This window comes from Sciurus vulgaris (assembly GCF_902686455.1).
Source record: "Sciurus vulgaris genome assembly, contig: HiC_scaffold_138_arrow_ctg1, whole genome shotgun sequence".
Taxonomy (NCBI): domain Eukaryota; kingdom Metazoa; phylum Chordata; class Mammalia; order Rodentia; family Sciuridae; genus Sciurus; species Sciurus vulgaris.
In genome coordinates, this window is record NW_027632915.1 from 1,150,573 (window position 1) to 1,169,759 (window position 19,187).

The following is a 19,187-nucleotide window of genomic DNA, read 5'->3' on the forward strand; positions in this document are numbered from 1 at the left end:
CGCTCTGGCTTCTCCACCTCTGCTAATGGCGGTATGTAAAACGGAAATGCGCTATTGGTTAGGTCACATGCTCATGCTCTTCCCTCACTTCTGCTTTCCTTTAAGGGGGCGTGGTGGCAGAGAAATTTGGACCAATGGCCTTGCTACTTTTCCAAACCCTTATTAGCATGAATGTGAACCAATAGCATTTACCCAAAAGGTATATATATCCTGCTAGCTGCTGCCCGTTCAAGCTGGAAGCTGCTGTTCAGTGTTCTATAGCAGGTTTTGTCTTTTGGATTCAGAGAGCAAGAACCCTGCAAAAGAAAATTGGTCATGAGCTTCTGCCTTCTGCTGGCACATCGGCAGGCAGAAACTGCCACTTACGAGGAACCCACCTACCAGTACAAGAGGAAACTACTTTCACTACAGGAACCTTTTAGCAAGGTATGTATACTTATTCATATTCATCAATGTAGATGAGATTATATTTCTTCATATATAATGTCATACATGATAGTTATTCAAAATAAAATGATTTGAAAAATAGACACAGGCAGGACTGTGGTTGTAGCTACATTTTTAGAGCACTTCCCTAGCATGTGTGAAGTACTGGGTTCAGTTTTCAGCACCACATGTAAATAAATAAAGAAAATCTGGAACATTCTTTTAAAAATATGTTTCATAAATCATATAAGTATCAAGTTAAAAAGTTAATTTATTGTTTTTGGCTTTTCTTAACTTTTTATTAAATTTGTCAAGTATTTCTATATTGAATGTATCACAGTAATGTATACAGGAAGCTTTGAGGAAAAAATATATGCAGGTGAAGATACTGAAGAAGAATGTTCTATATTTTCATTATATTCTTCATAATTTAAACATAGGGCTTTTTTTCTAATCTTATTTTAATAGAAGAAATCAGCTCAGAACATACCCTGTGAATTCATCCTGTAGTCTTCTTGGCTTCTTTTAACTAATGAATTTATCTAAATAGCAGTCATTACCCTATATGGTATGTTTAATTACTTGGCAAATCCATTATCACAATTTTTAAGATAGAGTTTATAAATGCAAAGACTGACTGAAAAATAATGTTCAATTAATTAAAGTAGAAGTAATGAAATGCTATGTACCTTGTTTGCCTTCTGTGATAGAATTTCAGCATTTATAATTCTATATGTCATTAGAAAAAGATCTGAAACACATTAGTATTTATATGTAGGGGTGTGTGTGTGTTTGTGAGCATACACGTACAAATTTTCAGGAGCCTATTTTGAAATTTTTAAATGAAAGGAGGCTCTGAGTTCATGAAAAAATAATAAGCACCTCTTATCACTCTTCATCTCTTCGTGTATTTTTCAGGACTGGGAATATTTGTCAAGGTTGAAGAAATATTGGTGGTTTATGGGTAACTACAGGATTAATGAAAAAGAAACTCCATATCTCGTGAATCTCTGAGTGCTGTGCAGTGTGCTATCCACATGAACCATGTAAGTTTGCAATAGGGGAAATGTTTGCTTTCCTTAGTGAATGTTTGAAATGTACTTCTCAAGATACTGTAAATTTTTTCATCTGTATTTTTTCTTATTGTGCACTTTCTGCTGCCCCCACCTCAGGTTTCAAAGCAGAGTTAAAAGTGGGACCCACCTTATAATATAGACTATCATAATTTCAAATGTTTTGGTTTATTTTGAATGTAATTTACATTATTAAGCAAAAGCCCTCCACCAATTAGTGGCTAATATTTTGAATAATCTTGTTTTGAACTGGTAAAATGAATTTTTTTGTCTTGTTTCTTATTGTAAACAAATAGGATACATGTTGTTTCTCTGTACATAGAGTAAATGCATACCATTTGTGTAATCATAAATTTACATAGGGTAATGTTGTTTGATTCATTCTGCCATATTTTCCCTTTCCCCCCACCCCTCCTACCCCTCGCACCCCTCTTTTCCCTTTATACAGTCCTTCCTTCCTCTATTCTTACCCCCCTCCCTAACCCTAACCCTAACCCTAACCCTAACACTAATCCCTCCCACCACCCATTAAGTGTAATCATCCCCTTATCAGCAAGATCATTTGTCCTTTGTTTTTTTTGTGATTGACTTATCTCACTTAGCATGATATTCTCCAATTTCATCCATTTGCCTGCAAATGCCATGATTTTATCATTTTTTATGGCGGAGTAAGATTCCATTGTATATATGTGCCACAGTTTCTTTATCCATTCGTCAATTAAAGGACATCTAGGTTGGATCCACAATCTGGCTATTGTGAATTGAGCAGCTATGAACATTGATGTGGCTGTATCTCTGTAGTATGCTGATTTTACGTCTATTGGCTATAGGCTGAGGAGTGGGATAGCTGGGTCAAATGGTGGTTCCATTCCAAGCTTTCTGAGGAATCTCCATACTGCTTTCCAGAGTGGCTGCACTAATTTGCAACCCCACCAGCAATGTATGAGTGTACCTTTTTCCCCACATCGTCGCAAACACCTATTGTTGCTTGTGTTCTTCATAATTGCCATTCTAATTAGGGTGAGATGGAATCTTAGGGTAGTTTCGATTTGCATTTCTCTTATTACTATCGATGTTGAACATTTTTTCACATATCTGTTGATTGCTTACAGATCTTCTTCTGTGCAGTGTCCATTTCCTTAGACCATTTGTTGATTGGATTATTTGTATTCTTGGTGTAGAGTGTTTTGAGTTCTTTATATATTCTGGAAATTAGCGCTCTATCTGAAGTATGAGTGGCAAAGATAATCTCCCACTCTGTAGGCTCTCTCTTCACATTACTGATAGTTTCCTTAGGTGAGAGAAATCTTTTTAGTTTGAATCTATCCCAGTTCTTGATTCTTGCTTTTATTTCTTATGCTATGGGAGTCCTGTTAAGGAAGTCTGATCCTAAGCTGACATGTTGAAGAATTGGACGTACTTTTTCTTCTATAAGATTCAGGGTCTCTGGTATGATACCGAGGTCCTTGATCCATTTTGAGTTGAGTTTTGTGCAGGGTGAGAGATAGGGGTTTAATTTCATTCTGTTGCATATGGATTTCCAGTTTTCCCAGCACCATTTGTTGAAGAGGCTATCTTTCCTCCATTGCATATTTTTGGTCCCTTTGTCTAGTATGAGAAAATTGTATTTATTTGGGTTTGTGTCCATGTCCTCTATTCTGTACCATTGATCTACCTGTCTATTTTGGTACTAATACCTTGCAATTTTTATTACTATCGCTTTGTAGTAGAGTTGAAGATCTGGTATTGTGGTATCCCTGCTTCGCTCTTTCTGCTAAGGATTTCTTTAGCTATTCTGGGTTTCTTATTCTTCCAGATGAACTTCATAATTTCTTGCTCTATTTCTGTAAGGTACATCATTGGTATTTTAATTGGAATTGCATTGAATCTGTATAGCACTTTAGGTAGTATGGCCATTTTTACAATATAAATTCTGCCTATCCAAGAACATGGGAGATCTTTCCATCTTCTAAGGCTTTCATTAATTTCTCTCTTAAGTGTTCTGTAGTTCTCATTGTAGAGGTCTTTCACCTCTTTTGTGAGATTGATTCCCAAGTATTTTATTTTTTTCGAGACTATTGTGAATGGAGTAGTTTTCCTAACTTCTCTTTCTGATATTCATCACTTATGTATAAAAATGCATTGGATTTATGAGCATTGATCTTGTAACCTGATACATTACTGAATTCACTTATGAGTTCTAAAAGTTTTCTGTTGGAATTTCTGGGTCCCTCTAAATATATAATCATGTCATCAGCGAACAGGGATAGTTTGAGTTCTTCTTTTCCTATTCCTATTTAATTTCTTTGGTTTGTCTAATTGCTCTGGCTAGAGTTTCAAGGATGATGTTGAATACAAGTGGTGAAAGAGGGCATCCCTGCCTTGTTCCAGTTTTTATAGGGGAATGCTTTCAGTTTTCTCTATTAGAATGATATTGGCCATGGGCTTAGCATAGATGGCCTTTACAATGTTAAGGAATGTTCCCACTATCCCTATTTTTTCTACACTTTTCAGCATGAAGGGATGCTTGTATTTTATTGAATGCTTTTTCTGCATCTATTGAAATAATCATGTGATTCTTAACTTTAAGTCTGTTGATATGGTGAATGACATTTTTTGATTTCCAGATGTTGAACCAACCTTGCATCCCTGGGATAAAACCCACTTGATCGTGGTGCACTATCTTTTTAATATATTTTTGTATGCAATTTGCTAAAATTTTGTTGAGAATTTTTGTGTCAATGTTCATTAATGATATTGGTCTGAAATTTTCTTTCCTCGATGTGTCTCTGTCTGGTTTAGGTATCAGGGTGATATTGGCTTCATAGAATGAGTTTGGGAGGGTTCTCTCATCTTCTATTTCATGGAATACTTTGAGGAGTATTGGAATGAGCTCTTCTTTAAAGGTTTTGTAGAACTGGGCTGAGAACCCATCTGGTCCTGGACTTTTCTTTGTTGGTAGGCTTTTGATGACCTCTTCTATTTCATTGTTTGAAATTGATTTATTTAAGTTGTATATGTCCTCCTTGTTCAGATTAGGTAATTCATATGTCTCTAGAATCTTGTTGATGTCTTTGAGGTTTTCTGTTTAATTGGAGTATAGATTTTCAAAATAGCTTCTAATTATGTTTTGTATTTCACTCGTATCTGTTGTGATATTTCCTTGTTCATTCCAAATTTTAGTAATTTGGGTTTTCTCCCTCTTTCTCTTTGTTATTGTGGCTAAGGGTTTACCAATTTTGTTTATTTTTCAAAGAACCAACTGTTTATTTTGTTAATTTTTCCGATTGTTTCTTTTGTTTCAATTTTGTTGACTTCGGCTCTGATTTGAACTATTTCCTGTCTTCTACTACTTTTGGTTTTGGTCTGCTCTTCTTTTTCTAGGGCTTTGAGCTGTAGTGTTAAGTCATTTATTTGTTGATTTCTACTTCTTTTGTTGAATGCGCCCCATGAAATAAATCTTCCTCTAAGTACTGCTTTCATAGTGTCCCAGAGATTTTGGTATGATGTGTCTTTGTTCTTGTTTACTTCTAAGAATTTTTTTTATTTCCCTCCTGATGTCTTCTGTTAAACATTCATCATATAATAGTATATTATTTAATCTCCAGGTATTGGAGAAGTTTCTATTTTTTATTCTCTCATTTATTTCTAATTTCAATCCATTATGATCTAATAGAGTACAAGGTAGTATCTCTATCTTCTTGTATTTACTTAACAGTAGCTTTGTGGCATAAAATATGGTCTATTTTAGAGAATGATCCATGAGCTGCTGAGAAGAAAGTGTATTCGTTCTTTGTTGGATGGTATATTCTCTATATGTTGGTTGAGTCTAAATTGTTGATTGTGTTGTTGAGATGTATGGCTTCTTTATTCAATTTTTGTTTGGAAGATCTATCCAGTGGTGAGAGAGGTGTGTTAAAATCGCCTAGTATTATTGTGTTGTGGTCTATTTGATTCCTGGAATTAAGAAGGATTTGTTTGACGTACATGGATGAGCCAATGTTTTGGGCATAGATATTTATGATTGTTATGTCTCGCTGATTTATGCTTCTCTTAAGCAGTATGTAATGTCCTTCTTATCCCTTCTGACTAATTTTGGCTTGAAGTCCACATTATTTGAAATGAGGATTGATATTCCAGCTTTTTTGCTGTGTCTATGTGCATGGTATGTTTTTTCTCATCCTTTCACCTTTAGTCTCTGGGTATCTCTTTATATGAGATGAGTCTCTTGCAGGATTTTTCTTTTTAATCCAGTCTGCCAGTCTATGTCTTTTGATTGATGAGTTCAGTCTGTTAACATTCAGGGTTATTTTTGTGATATGATTTGTATTCCTAGTCATTTGACTCATTTTTTTTTTTTTTGGCATGATTTGGTTTCTCCTTTATTTGGCTATTCCTTGAGGCTTGTTCCTCCCATTGCTGATTTGCATCTCTGTTTTTCATCTCTTCCTCATGGAATATTTTTCTGAGAATGTTTTGTAATGCTGGCTTCTTTTTGTAAATTCTTTTAGCTTTTGTTTATCATGGAAGGATTTTATTTTGTCGTGAAATCTGAAAGTAAGTTTTGCTGGGTATAAGATTCTTGGTTGGCATCCCTTTTCTTTCACGGCTTGGTAAATTTTGTTCCAGGCCCTTCTATCTTTTATCATCTGGATTGAAAAAATCTGCTGTCATTCTTATTGGTTTCCCCCTGAATGTAATTTGATTCTTTTCTCTCGCGACCTTTAAAATTCTGTCTTTATTTTGTATGTTTGGTATTTTCATAATAATGTGCCTTGGTGTGGGTCTGTTGTAATTTTGTATATTTGGAGTCCTACAAACCTCTTGTACCTGGTTTTCCATTTCATTCTTCAGATTTGGGAAATTTTCTGATATTATTTCATTGAATAGATTGTTCATTCCTTTGGTTTGTTTCTCTAAGCCTTCCTCAATCCCAATAATTCTTCAATTTGGCCTTTTCTTGATATCCCATAATTCTTGTAGTTTGTGTTCATGATTTCTTACCATGTTCTCTGTTTGGACAACTTTGTTTTTAAGATTAAATAGTTTGTCTTCAGTGTCTGAGGTTCTGTCTTCCAGGTGTTCTATCCTATTGGTTATGCTTTCTATGGAGTTTTTAACTTGGTTTATTGTTTCCTTCATTTCAAGGATTTCTGTTTTTTTGTTTTTTTCAGTATCTCTCTTTATTGAAATGATCTCTTGCTTCCCATATTTGTTCTTTTAACTGTTGATTGGTGCGATCATTTAATGCCTACATTTGCTCTTTCATCTCCTCTTTCAATGCCTGCATTTGCTCTTTCATATCCTCATTTGCTTCCCTGATTGTTTTAATTATGTACATTTTGAACTCCCTTTCTGACATTTCTTCTGCTGTGCTGTCTTTGGGTTTTGTTGATATAGTATCTAGGTTTATTTGGGACATTTTCTTCCCTTGTTTTCTCATATTGGTCAGATATCAGTGGGACTCTGAGATATTGCAGATTTCCTCTTTGGCTTATAGTGTCCCTGTAGATTTCCAGTATATCACCTCCCAGCCTTCTGTAGCCTGAGTTCTTAGAGGAACTTGATAATGCAGTGCTTCTGAAGAAAGCTGCCCCTATCCCGCTACTGGGTCCAAGGATGGGAGCTGGTTCTGTGTGGAAATCCTCTCACTGGGTGGTCCTGCTCCTAGAAGCTGGCTATAGACAGGGCCTGCCCCCACCTGAGGGAGCCAGGCTGCTAGACGACAGCCTTTCCCTGTCCTGCCTTTGTCCCAGAAGCTGTCTGTGGGCTGGGGCCTGCCACTGGGTTCAGGGCTTGAAGTTGGCTCTGTGCAGAAAAGCTCTCACTGGGCGGCCTGCTCCAAGAACCTGGCTGTGGATCGAGCCTGCCACCGGAGGGAGCAGGGCTGCTTGGGGAAGACTCTGGCTGCCCTGCCCTGCTCCGAGATGCTGCCTCTGTCTGGGCCTGCCACCCGGGCTGAGCTTCACCTGGTGGGAGATACTCACTCTGTGGCTCTATGTTGGTCCAAGTCTCTCAATGCCTCCTCTTCTTGAATCCTGGGTTCTGGTGCGATGGGAGATGCAGTCACCCTCTAGTCCACCATCTTGGATCTTCCATGACTTTTGCTGTTGCTTCTTATTGGCGAAATGCCCATTCACATTTTTCGCTGGGTTCTTTTCCTTATTGAGTTGTAGTGTTCTTTATATATCAGATACAAATCCTGTGTGAGTTGTGTGTGTTAAAAAATCTAATTTGCATATATCTTTGCAATTTCCTTGTGATTTTTTTCCCCTCCAAGGAGCAGAGGTTCTTAATTTTAAAATAGTCAACGTTAGGACTTCAATCCTATCCAAGGACAGCTTTGGATACCGCGTGCAGCCTGTGGCTGTAGAGGAGGAATCCAGCTGGGGCAGGTTACATTTGCTGCAACCCCCGGAGCTCCCAGAGCACAGGTGGTGAGAAGCAGAGGGCTTGCGACTAGCCCGAGGAAACTTCAGCACCCGGCGAATGTGGCAGCCTGGGTGCCAGCATATTTTATCTGACTTCATTGTGGAAAAGGCAAACATTTCCAAGTTAATTCCTGAAGATTTTGTGTTAAATCATCCATCAAAAGAAACGTATTGAAGGAGCCATGGCACCCTACCACACAAGACAGACTTACTCATGGGTTGGCAGGCCATTGCTGGATGGAAAACTGCACCACCAAACGTGCACAGAAATATGTGTGAAAATAGAAGGTCTGGAGGAAGGCCAGTGCCATCGCTCCCTGTCTTCCTGCAGCCATTGGGGTGCGGGTTTAATATAGCACAGAGAGCCCTGCTATTTATTATGTTTGCTCCAGTCCCACTGACTATCACACATGATTTTATTAGGGAAAAAAGTGACAGGCAGTGTTATAGCTTTTATTATTAATGCATATTCGTCGGCACTAGGTCCCTCATCCTGCCCGTCCTCCCGCCTGGGCCCTGCTCTGGATAACAGTGCCAACCTCAGCAGTGGGCACTTGATTCTGGGTTATGGGAAGGACGGGGTCAGGGGGAGCATCCTGTGAGGCAGCTGCTCTTCTTTACCTCAGGGCCCACTTGCAGGCAGGTGGACACAGGATGCCCTGGGGCCTCGGAACCCAGGGTCAGATCCACAGAGGTGAGGCCCCTGGACTTAGAGCCTCTGCCCCTGAGGATGGCAGAGGGAGGAGAACAGGCCTCCCACCATCATCCCCTGGCCAAGTAGTCCACCTGGCGGAGGAGGCATGGGAGCAATGACTCCACCAACACAGTCCCCCCAGGACCCTCACCCAGGTGGGCCCCTGAGGAGAGCAGGGAGGGACCCCACTCCAAGCAGCTGCTCCTAGGCAGCAGGGAGAACAGCTTCTGAATACTAACCAGGGCCCTGGGGGTTGGGCTGTTGTGATCCCACTTGACTGGGTGGTGACACAGAGAGGTCAAGGCACTTGCTGAGGTCACACAGGGAGAGTGTTGGAGGCCAAGCTCTGCCATACAGGGCACTACCCTGACCTAGTCACTGACCAGTAACAGGGCTCCTGGCTGGGGCATCCCCAGCCCAGGACACAGAAGCATGACCCCTGCTCCTGATCCCTGGGGGGTAGGTGCTGATTCCAAGTCATTGACACCTTTGGAACCGAGCCTGCATAAAACCATGAGGAGTATGCCACGCTGCTCGGCTGCCGCACCAACTGGGGCTACTGGAACCTCAACCCCAAGCAGTTCATGACCACCTTCCGTGAGTGCTAGTGTGGGGGGTGGAGCTTGAGGTGGGGGAGGCCGCCCTCTTCCTCCCTGTCTCTCCTCCTGGGCACAGTGGGATGCACAGAGGAGCCACCCTGAGGGCAGGGATCAGGGAGGGGGCGGCCTTTGGGAGACCCACCCAAGGCCAGGAGGACACTGAACACACAGTACAGAGTGAGGGGTTTGGTGGCCTTCCAGGGACACTTGCAGGGACAACTGTGATGGGTGGCGAAGCAGCAGGCCAGCTTTTCCAAGCCGAGGGTGTCACCAGAGTCCTGGGCGAGACTGAAAGGTCATGGTGCAGAGAGGAGAGGAGCTTTAACCACTGAGGCTGTGCTGGGAGGGCAGAGTGAGGCCCGCCTCTCAGCCCTGTCTTGGGTCACTGACTTGGGCTTTGGTTTAAATAGATGAAGGGAGGGGGCAGGGTGAGAGGGCTGCGTAAGTAAGCAGTCTTGGTTCACATGCAGCCTCTTGATCTCTCTGCTGCTCCTGTGTGGAGGTGGCTCTGAGGAGTTCCCAGTCCTCCAGGGGACAGTCTCATCATGGGTGACCTGCCTGCAAGTCCCTGCTGTTCCTGGCACGTGCGGGGCAGTGGCTGGAGACAGGTGTGGCTGTCAGTCAGTGTCCCTGCAAATCTCAATGACACCTTAGCTACTTTCTCTTGGTGGGAAAAGATAGGGTAGGTCTGTCCTGCAGAACTAGCTGTTAGATGAACCCTGTTTAAATGAACAGCAGGCCACATGCAGAGCTGACCAGGGCGGGGCCCGCCAGAGCTGAGCATTCTGCTTTGAACTGGATGCTAGAATACACACACACACTGCCCTGTGAGATGCCACGTACTGAAAATAACCTAACCTTTCCTGACAGCTCGAGTGGGTTCTGCCTCCCTGGTGCATGGCCTGCCCTTGGGGGACACTGAGGTGTGCAGAGCTCCTGCTGTTCAGTGTGGGCCCTGCTGAGAATCTAATGTCACCTTTAACTGTGACTGTCCTTGCTCTGCCCTCCAACAGCATCTAACTTGTGACTCTTTGAGAGCTCTGGGCTAGAAAGCCAGATAAGCACCCTTGTTAGGACTGGGTCTAAATTAAGAGCAAAGTCCTGAGGGGCTGGTGAGTGAAGGTATGGTCTCTCTTTAAGCCGTCAGATCTGGAGTCTCCTTGGGAGCTTAACTGCTCTTTCGCCAGGTTCTAGGCTGTCTCGGAGGATGGTGGATGGAGGGACGGGTGGGTGAATGGAGGGATGAAGGGATGGGTGTGTGGGGGTGATCTGAGCTCCTGAGAGCTCTGCAGCTCCTCAGAGGTACTTGGGGTCCTTTGAGGGTTAGAGGAGGCCAAGCAGATCTACCTGGATTCATTTAGTGTGTGGTCCTATTGGCTTCCTTTGGAAGAAAAGTTGCGTGACTAAAAATAAACCAGAAGCCTCTGGTTTAGTCCAGGCTCTGGGGCTCACTGATGAAAAATCAAGGACCAGAGAGGAGAGGGGCCTTGCCCAGGGCTGCACAGCTGGCTGGAGGCCACCCCAAGATGGGGCGTCTGCTGTGCTGGCACTGCTGGGGACCTGGGATGAGGCTCCACCTCCTCTCCTTCCTCCTCCAGGGGAAGGAGAATTTCCTGGGCATCCTGAACAAGCACATGGAGATCCACGGCACTGTGTACTACGAGAGCCAGAGGCCACTCGAGGTCCCTGCCTTTGTGAAGAACCACAGCCACTTGCTACAGCCTGAGTTCCAGCAGCTGCTGCACAAGGCCAAAGTGAGTCCCCCCGCATACTGTCCTCACCTTCCTGGCCACAGGTGCCAAGGGAGTCACCCAACACATCTGCCAGGGTTGCCACTACCACACGTGGCCCATTCCACATGTGGACATGGCCCAGCGTGCTCTACTGTCTGAACCCTGTGTCCATTCCTCCAGGAGACTGGCCAACATGGGATGTCCAGCAGGCAGGGGAGAGCCTATAGGGTCAGGGACCTGGGCAGGGCCACTGCCTGGTTTGGGGAACAGGAGCCAGGCAGACCTTTTGGAGCCTCTGAGTGGGTGGTAGGCTGGCTAAGAGGCCCTGGCTACTGTCTCATGGGGCCATTCATCCTGGATGGCTACTTCTGCGAGTCACACAAGGAAGGATATCTCTGTGCAGTGGACAACCTGAACAACCTCACACAGCAGCCCTGGATTCAGTACCATTTATGAAGCACCTTCCAGGAGCCAGCCCTGTGTGCACGGCTGACACGGTTAGGTGCTAAGTTAGTGTTTTTAGGATGAGTGAGTGGAGGTCCTTTGAGGTCAGCTGTGGATGCGGGTCTGCAGCCTGTTAGGCTTGGGATTCTTGCTCTGTCCTCACCCCTCCAGAATCAGACAGCAAATCCAGGCTGTCCACAGTGCCCCACACAGTCCTGCACCAAGGGACCCAAGCTGGCCACCCCCACCCAACCACTGCCTGGCTGCGGGGTTCCTGGCTTCCCTGGCCTTGTGTCCCCAAGCCCCCTCAGCTCTTCATAGGGTTTGGCTTCCCCCATGAGGGCCTGGCCCCCCTGGAGGCCATCACCCACGGCTGCGTCTTCCTGCAGTCCCACTTCAGCCTGCCCTGCAGCTCCCTCAACCAGGAGTTCTTCCCAGGCAAACCCACCTCCAGGGAGGTGAGTGGGGGACCCAGCCAGCCTGGGAGGGGCCAGGGCAGGGGCCCTGCAGTTCCTGGGGAGGGAGGTGGAGGAGTCAGGCAACAGGGGGCACAAAAGGGGGCACAGGGAGAGCCACCCCTGCCGGCCCCAGCCAGGTGTTCTCCCAGCACCTCTACGCAGAGAACTTCATCGGCAAGCCCCACGTGTGGACTGAGGATGACTACAACTTGGAGAAGTCTGAAGCCGCCATCAAGGCCATCATGGAGACCCAGGTGAGACGGTCACCGCTCGCACTGTGGGGCTTCAGTATAATTAGAAAAAGGTACCCAGATTTGGCCTGGGCTGGCAGAGTAGTTCACCTCCCTTCTGGTTAAACATACCCCTGTGTCCAGCCATGTGGACTGGAAAGTGGAGCAGGGGCCCTCACTCACCAACCCAGTGCATAGGTTTTAGGGAGCATACCTTGGTGCAGTGAACAACCTGCACAACCTTACAAGGTAGCCATGGTTTCAGAGTCACTTACTGAGCACAATGAAGGGCCAGGCCCTGTGAGCACTCCTGACACAAATTGGATGCTTAGTCAGTGTCTTCCAGATGAAAGCATGGAGGTTCTTCAGACCCTGCTTTAGGTGAGGATCTGTGACCTTTTAACAGCCTGTCTCAACTGATGACGTGAATACAGCTCTTCCTGGGATCTTGTTGACAAGGTCAGCTTTCCATTCCTGATGGAAACACCCAGGTCCTTCCTTCCTGGTCTGGAGATGTATGTTTCTAGAAGAAGTGCCTAGTGGCAAGTTGCAAGGTCCTGACGTGCACCTGTCTTCAGCTCTAACAGGTGAAGCTGGAGTCTGGAAAGGAGGTGCACTCTGCCCCTCCATCCAGTGGGAAGATCCGCTTTCCTCCTGGGAATTAGCTGAGGCTTAAGCTTAAGTTGCAGACTGAGTCTGGGCTCCTCTGGGGTGACCCTGAGGTAGGGTCTCAGCACAGGTGGCTCCTCTGGGAGGTGGTCCCAGGAAGGGGGCAGGTGTGCCTGGAGCTCCTCACCATGGGGCCTCTGAGCAGGGGCTTCTGTCACATCCCTGAATGGCAGAAACCTTGGATGGTTCTCCTCCAGCTCCCACCTGCCCATGGCTGTGGGCTGCCCACTTCCGTGGCTTCTGGCTTGTCCCTTGCACAGGCTGAGCAGGCTATAGACAGTCCTGAGGTGGAGCATCTAGGGCAGAGAGGCCGAGGGGGCACAGCCAACATCTGCTGCGGGGGCTACTCTCCATGTTTGATGATGGCCCTTGTGGAGATTAAGGCAGACAGGAAAGTGGACTCAGGACCATGCCCCAGTAGAGGGCTGATCAACTGATTATTACTGGTTGATAGGTTTAAATGGGCCCGAGTGCCAGACCAGGGTAGCGGCCTTGGGAAGGGGACTCAGTGCTAAGGACAGGCCCGGGCCAGGGGCTTGGTGTGGGTTTACTCTGATTCTCTTCATGCTGGAAATGACCCCGTTGCACCTTCTCCTGTGCCCTGCTGGCCTACTCTTGCACAGGGATAGAGGCAGGATGAGGGCTCTTCCACATCCCCCTGAGGTCTGGGTGACCTCCAAGGCCTATCAAGCAAAATGAGCCTGTGGGTGGTGCATCACTTCCCCAGATGGAAGGCTGGGCGCAGGGGAGGGGCTGCACCTGGGAATGAATGTGCCCAGACCGTCCTGCATGCTTCTGCTGGGACACACGGGAACTGGGAGGTGCCTGCTCTCGGGAGGGGCTGAGGGGGCTTCCTTTTCCTTGTTCTTTCCTTTGATTTTTTTTTTCTACTTGAACATCTGTTTAATTTTGTTATTGAGTTAATTTAAAAACAGCAATAACTGGGCTAAGGATGTAGCTCAGTGGTAAAGCACTTGCCTAGCGTTCAGGAGGCCCTGGGTCCAATCCCCAGAACCACAAAATAAAAGAGAGGGAGAGAGAGAAAGAGAGAGTGAGCAGTGACAAAGGACAAAGGATCCAGGAATCAAGGCATTGACATCTGCCGCCGGCCTCCAGGGAGCCAGGCCTGTCTGCTGGCAGCCTCCTTTGTCAGGCCTTGCCACCCTCTTTCCTGACAGTTCACCCCCTGTTAGCCCAGAGGGGCTCACACACTCCTGTGCCCATGGACCACCAGGGAATGCCTTGTGTTTAGACCTGGCCACCTGGGGCTCTTGCCTCACAGGACCAGGTTGTGTCCTGGGAGTCGGCATTTTCAAAAAGCACTTGGTGACACTGAGAGTCTGCTCTAGAAAATCTCGAAGCAGCTGGCTGGGAGTGGACCATGGCTCCCGTGGCCTCGAGGGGAGGCTGGAGGGGCCCAGGAGGCACAGAGTCCCAGGTGCCAGCCCCCACCCCACCCGTGGCAGGGAAGGTTCTGTGCCCCTGGGCTGCCACAGATGGGCCTATGCCACGTCTCCATCGAGTCCAGATAGAGGCCATGGGGTGAGAGGATGGCGGTGCTGCCATCGCCCCCCACACCTTTGGAGGTCACCCTCCAGGTGGCACTGCAGGCCCAGGACCTGTCACGCGCAGAGACTGATGCCACATTCCGCACTTAGACATAATAGGGGTGTTTGAAGCTGCTGCCTGTGGGAGATTCGTTGCAGGCAGGTGCTGGAGGGCTCCCTGCATGCAGGGCCTTTGACTCACCCCGTGATGAACGCTTCAGATGCAGAGGGGAATAACTCAGGCACTACTGTCGCTGCTGGAGCGGGAGTGACATTTGGAGAACAAAGGCTCTTCTCTGGGGCTTTTTCATTATATCCTAGGTTTGTCACTGCAAGGGGCCTGGTGGCCTTCTGGGCAGTGCTCAGAGGCTGTCTGGACTCTTCCTGAGTGTCAGGACAGCAGCTGGCCACAGGGCCCTGTAGGGGGCAGGGGAGGAGCACAGGGTGGGACAGGCCTGCAGAGCGTCTGGGACATAGGGATGCTGGGTTTTCCTGGGGACTGAGAATACACACAGCACCTGGGGTCACGCAGCCTGGGAACTGAGAATACATACAGCACCTGGTGTCCAGTATTGGGACAATGTCAGGCTGGTGGCCTTTGTCCCTAGAGTCAGAGGCGGCAGGGAACAGCATCAAGGGGAGCAGTGGGGGCTGTCTCCCTGGGACCCTTGAGTGTTGGGAGTGTCTCCTGGCCAGAGGGCCCAGGACAGGCCTCCAGCCCTAAGAGGCGGGCTCTGCAGGGGCCCCACACAGCTCCGCTGGACATCCTGAGGTCACCTTGTGAGGAAGAAGGTGTGTGGGCTCAGGCAGGACTGTTTGGTTTCACCACCAGGGCTAAGGATCTCACCTCTGGGGCGGCAGCAGGAAGATGGCGTCACTGGGACTGAGCTGGACTGGGCCAGGTCGGATGCCCACATTGTGTGGGACTTGGGGAAGCCAATGGCCACAGCCACCCTCCTCTGAGTCATACTAGGTCAGCCCCACCTCCAGCCACTGCCGCCTGCCACCCGTGGGCTCCTCCAAGGTGGCTCTGTGCTGGGCCTGCCGGTGAAGCCCAGGAAGGGGTTGGGGAGGGGACATCTTGTCCCTTGGTTATCTTCGCCTCTTGTACCCCAGCCACTCTGCCCATGTGGCCCAGTGCAGGCTGCTGTGTGACCCTGAGACCATTAGGCCACATGTGGCCTCCTGTGTGGTGCACTTGTAACCATGTATGGCCTGGGCAGGTGCTTTCCAGATGCCACCCAGTCACATCCCACTGGGAGCATGCTGTGTCCCTCCATGTGAATGTCCATGTCTTGGGGAGTGTACAGTTGAGCTTTTCCATCCCACAACCATTTCCTGAGCACCCACTGCATGCCAGGCACTGTACCAGACTCTGGGGGACAAGTTGCAATCCCTGCTCTCGAAAGGCTGTGGGCTCCTGAGAGAGATGGAGCATGGACAGGAAGCCATGACAGGGGCGCTTGTCCTCAGGAGAAGGAAGTCTGGGATGCTGAGGACTCCAAGGAACCTGGTACTGTATCAGGAGGGTGTGGGCCCAGGATGCTCTGGAGTGGGTGACGTCCCAGAGAAGCCGGGCTGGGGGAGGGGGCCTCAGAGCCCAGGAGGGGTGGAGCACTGGGCTCTGGGCAGGAGGAAGCTTGTGTGGCTAGGGTGGGGGACAGGGCAGGGGCACTGAGGCTGGGACACAGGGAGGGTCCAGGGCTGAGTCTGAGTCCCCAGGGCCCCTGGAGAGTGTAGGAACCTCGGCTGAGAGGTCCAGGTGTATGGGGCATTGGCACACCCCACCCCAAGCCCAGCAGGCGGCCCCATAACCAGGCCTCCCCGCCGCACCCTCCCTCAGGTGGAGCCCTACCTGCCCTATGAGCACACCTGTGGGTGCAGCTGGAGTGGACCCATGCCTACATCCAGCACCAGGTAGGCAGACCTCCATCCTCAGCCCCGGTCCTGGGATGCCACCCCAAGCCCATCAGGCCAGAGCCCATGCTGTGCAGGCAGCAGACACCCCCGGTTGTGAGCCCCCTCAGGTCCCCTGACTGTCAAGCCTCCTTTCCTTTCCTGCCAAGTACCTGGAGGCACCTGAGTGTCTGTGGGGTGGGGCTACTTTGAGGAATAAATGAAATGTGCGTGCAAGGCTGCCTGGTATTCAGCAAGTGCCCAACAGTGGCTCACACTGAGCTGTAAGTCTGGGTCCTTGGGTGCCAACCAGTGCCACCCGTGGCCCACTCCACCTCCCTGATGCCCCTCTCCTCCTGCAGGACTTCTATGCAGCTCCCAGCCCAGGCCCCTCCAGGGACTGGGGCTTCACAGAGCCCTTCATCCTTGTGCCCAATGCCACCCACCTGGAGTGGGCCCAGAACACTAGCAAGGTCCCCGGGACCTGGCCCCCACCACAGTCACTGCGGACCTGGCTGGCCACCACCAGGAGGGAATGTAAGGATGCCTGCCTGGACCATGGGCTGGTTTGCGAGCCCCTCCTTCTTCCCCTTCCTCAAGAGCCAGGAGACCTTTCTCCAGTAAGTGCACCCCCTCCCTCCTGAGAGTTTCCAACCAGTCAGGAAGGATCCAGAAGGGACCTTCCAGGTGGGCGTCTGCATCATGCAGCTATACTCTTGGCAGGACCCAGCCGCTACCAGGTACGCTGCTCCCAGTCCCACCCGGCTCCCTCTGCCCCTCGTGGTCTCTGCCCCAGCCTGGGTGGGGACCTTCTCCATAAAGCTGCTGCACATCCCTCCAGATGGGACCCCGGCCCCTCTTCTCCAAGCTCCCAGAAAGAGGCTGATAAGAAGCTGTAACTGCCTCTTCCCAAGTCTGGGTCAGGGGTTGCTGGGGAGAGGGGTGGGCAGTGTCAAGCTGGGGACAGCCCTGCCCCACCCACCCCAGGGGGTGACCGATGCTTGTGGTACCCATGCAGGCTCCAGGTGCCCTGTGACAGCACCGAGTGGGAGATGCACCACCTGTACCCAGCGCTGGCCCAGCCCAGCCAGGAGTGCTACCTGCAGAAGGAGCCCCTGCTCTGCAGCTGCGCCAGCTCCAGCACCAAGTACCAGCGGCTCTGCCCCTGTCGTGACTTCCTCAAGGGCCAGGTGGTCCTGTGCCAGGGCTGCCTGTGAGGCAGTGGGGGCCCCTGCCCCGTGCCTCCCCCTGCAGGAGAAAGCACCAGCAGACCCCAGCTCGAGATGCACACGTGGCCGGAGCTTCCTTCCCAGGCCCAGGAGTGGGCAGAGGAGCACCAAGCACCGCCCAGGGGAGGGTAGCACCAGCAAGCCATGGGCACTCAGGGGAGGCAGATGCTGATTCTCTGAGGATGGACATGAAGGTGAGACCACCCTCCACTGTGCCCCTTCCCTCAACCATATCAGATTCCCTAGTGTGCAGAAGGCCTGGGCTGTTTCACAGGAACCCCACCCTGATGGGCCTGCCCCTTCTCCCCTTGCTTCCTCCCCACGACTGCTCCGTCCTCACATGTTCAGGGACACATGGATGCTGCCAGCCAGTATCCATCTGCAACACGAGACTCCCTTGAACTCTCACCTCTTCTGACACCTGCCTGGTCCTCATCTTCACGTTGACATCTAAATGACACCCAAACCTGACGTGATCAAAATGGAAACCCTGGTTACTGCCTGCTCCCCCACCTGTCCCCTGGCACCACTGTCCCCGTGCCAAGGATGGACAGTGCCGACCTCCCTCTGGCTCTGGATGAACCTGGCAGTTGCCCTGGACTCCCATCTTCTGATCCGATTCCAGGCCACATGCAGCCTGAACCATACCACCGATGTCTGGGTTACCAGGGCAACTTCAGCAGCCTCTAGACTCCACAATCTTTTGAGTGATTCACCAGGTTTTTTCTAAAAGCTAAATGTACGTGACATTCCACCACTCCTCTGCTCCCTCCAAGCCCACCCTCCATAGTGTGGCAGTCTTGGGGCCTTTGCAGCAGCCGATGACCTCTTCCAGGCCTCCCTCAGCAGTCACCTCAAGGAGGGCTTTCCTGACACCCCACTCAACAGCCCGATGCTCCCTGGCCCCAATTCTGCCCTGTTTTTATGTCACTTCACAGCTCCTGGTTCCTCTGCCTCCCTCTCACTCACTCCCTCTCCCTCTCTCTCTCTTTCTCCCTCTCTCTCCCTCTCTCCCTCTCTCTCTCCCTCTCTCCCTTTCTCCCTTTCTCTCTCTCCCTCTCTCTCCTAGAAGGCTAGGTCCTCAATTCAAGCATCTTTGGTTTGTTGGTGATGGGGAGACACTCAGTATGTATTTGTTGAATAAATGACTCTATGACCCAAATAAAGATTATTTCACAGGCTCTTTGACCTTGGAAGATGCCAAGAGGCACCTTCTAGTGGGACCCAGAGGGCGCCACCTGCCAGGGGCCTGACCCCTTAAGCTGGGAGCCCTGCCCCTGGCCCTGATGCCTAGAAGCCGATCAGAGAGAGGCAGTGAGGACCCAGGTTCCAGGCAGAGCCCACCTCAGTCCCCACTCCTGCTCTTGGGCCGCTCCGGGTGCCCAGTGCTCAACTGGAACGTGTCAGGGGTCGAATCCCTCCTCCCCCAAAAGACAGTTTGAGCCCCGAACCTGGGAGGGTGGCCTTATTGGGAAGTGGGGTCTTTGCCAATGGAATCTGTTAAGTCTGCATCACCCTAGGACAGGGCAGGGCCCATGCAGTGGCCCTGGTCCTCCCAGTGCAGGGAAATTCAGACACAGAGATGCACACGCAGAGGGAAGAATCTCAGGGGGAGATGGGGCAGCAGTCACAGTGGGGTCGCCATAAGCCAAGGAATACCTGGGGCCTCCAGCAGCTGGAAGGGGCACAGGAGCATCCTCCTCAGAGTCTGCAGGTGGTTTGTGCCAGCCACCCTCTGAGGTTAGATTCTGGGGCCTT

At 49.4% G+C, this 19,187-nt stretch overlaps 1 protein-coding gene across 1 annotated transcript; it reads left to right on the top strand.

The window, feature by feature from the left end:
* Positions 1–315: 315 nt before the first annotated feature.
* Positions 316–17,958, top strand: LOC306652181 (alpha-1,6-mannosylglycoprotein 6-beta-N-acetylglucosaminyltransferase B-like; the record flags this gene model as incomplete). Its single annotated transcript, XM_079125202.1, has 5 exons — positions 316–426; positions 10,822–10,977; positions 11,996–12,112; positions 16,148–16,221; positions 17,219–17,958. 5 exons carry the CDS (start codon positions 316–318, stop codon positions 17,415–17,417), a joined length of 657 nt encoding a protein of 218 aa, XP_078981328.1. The 3' UTR covers positions 17,418–17,958.
* Positions 17,959–19,187: the final 1,229 nt, after the last annotated feature.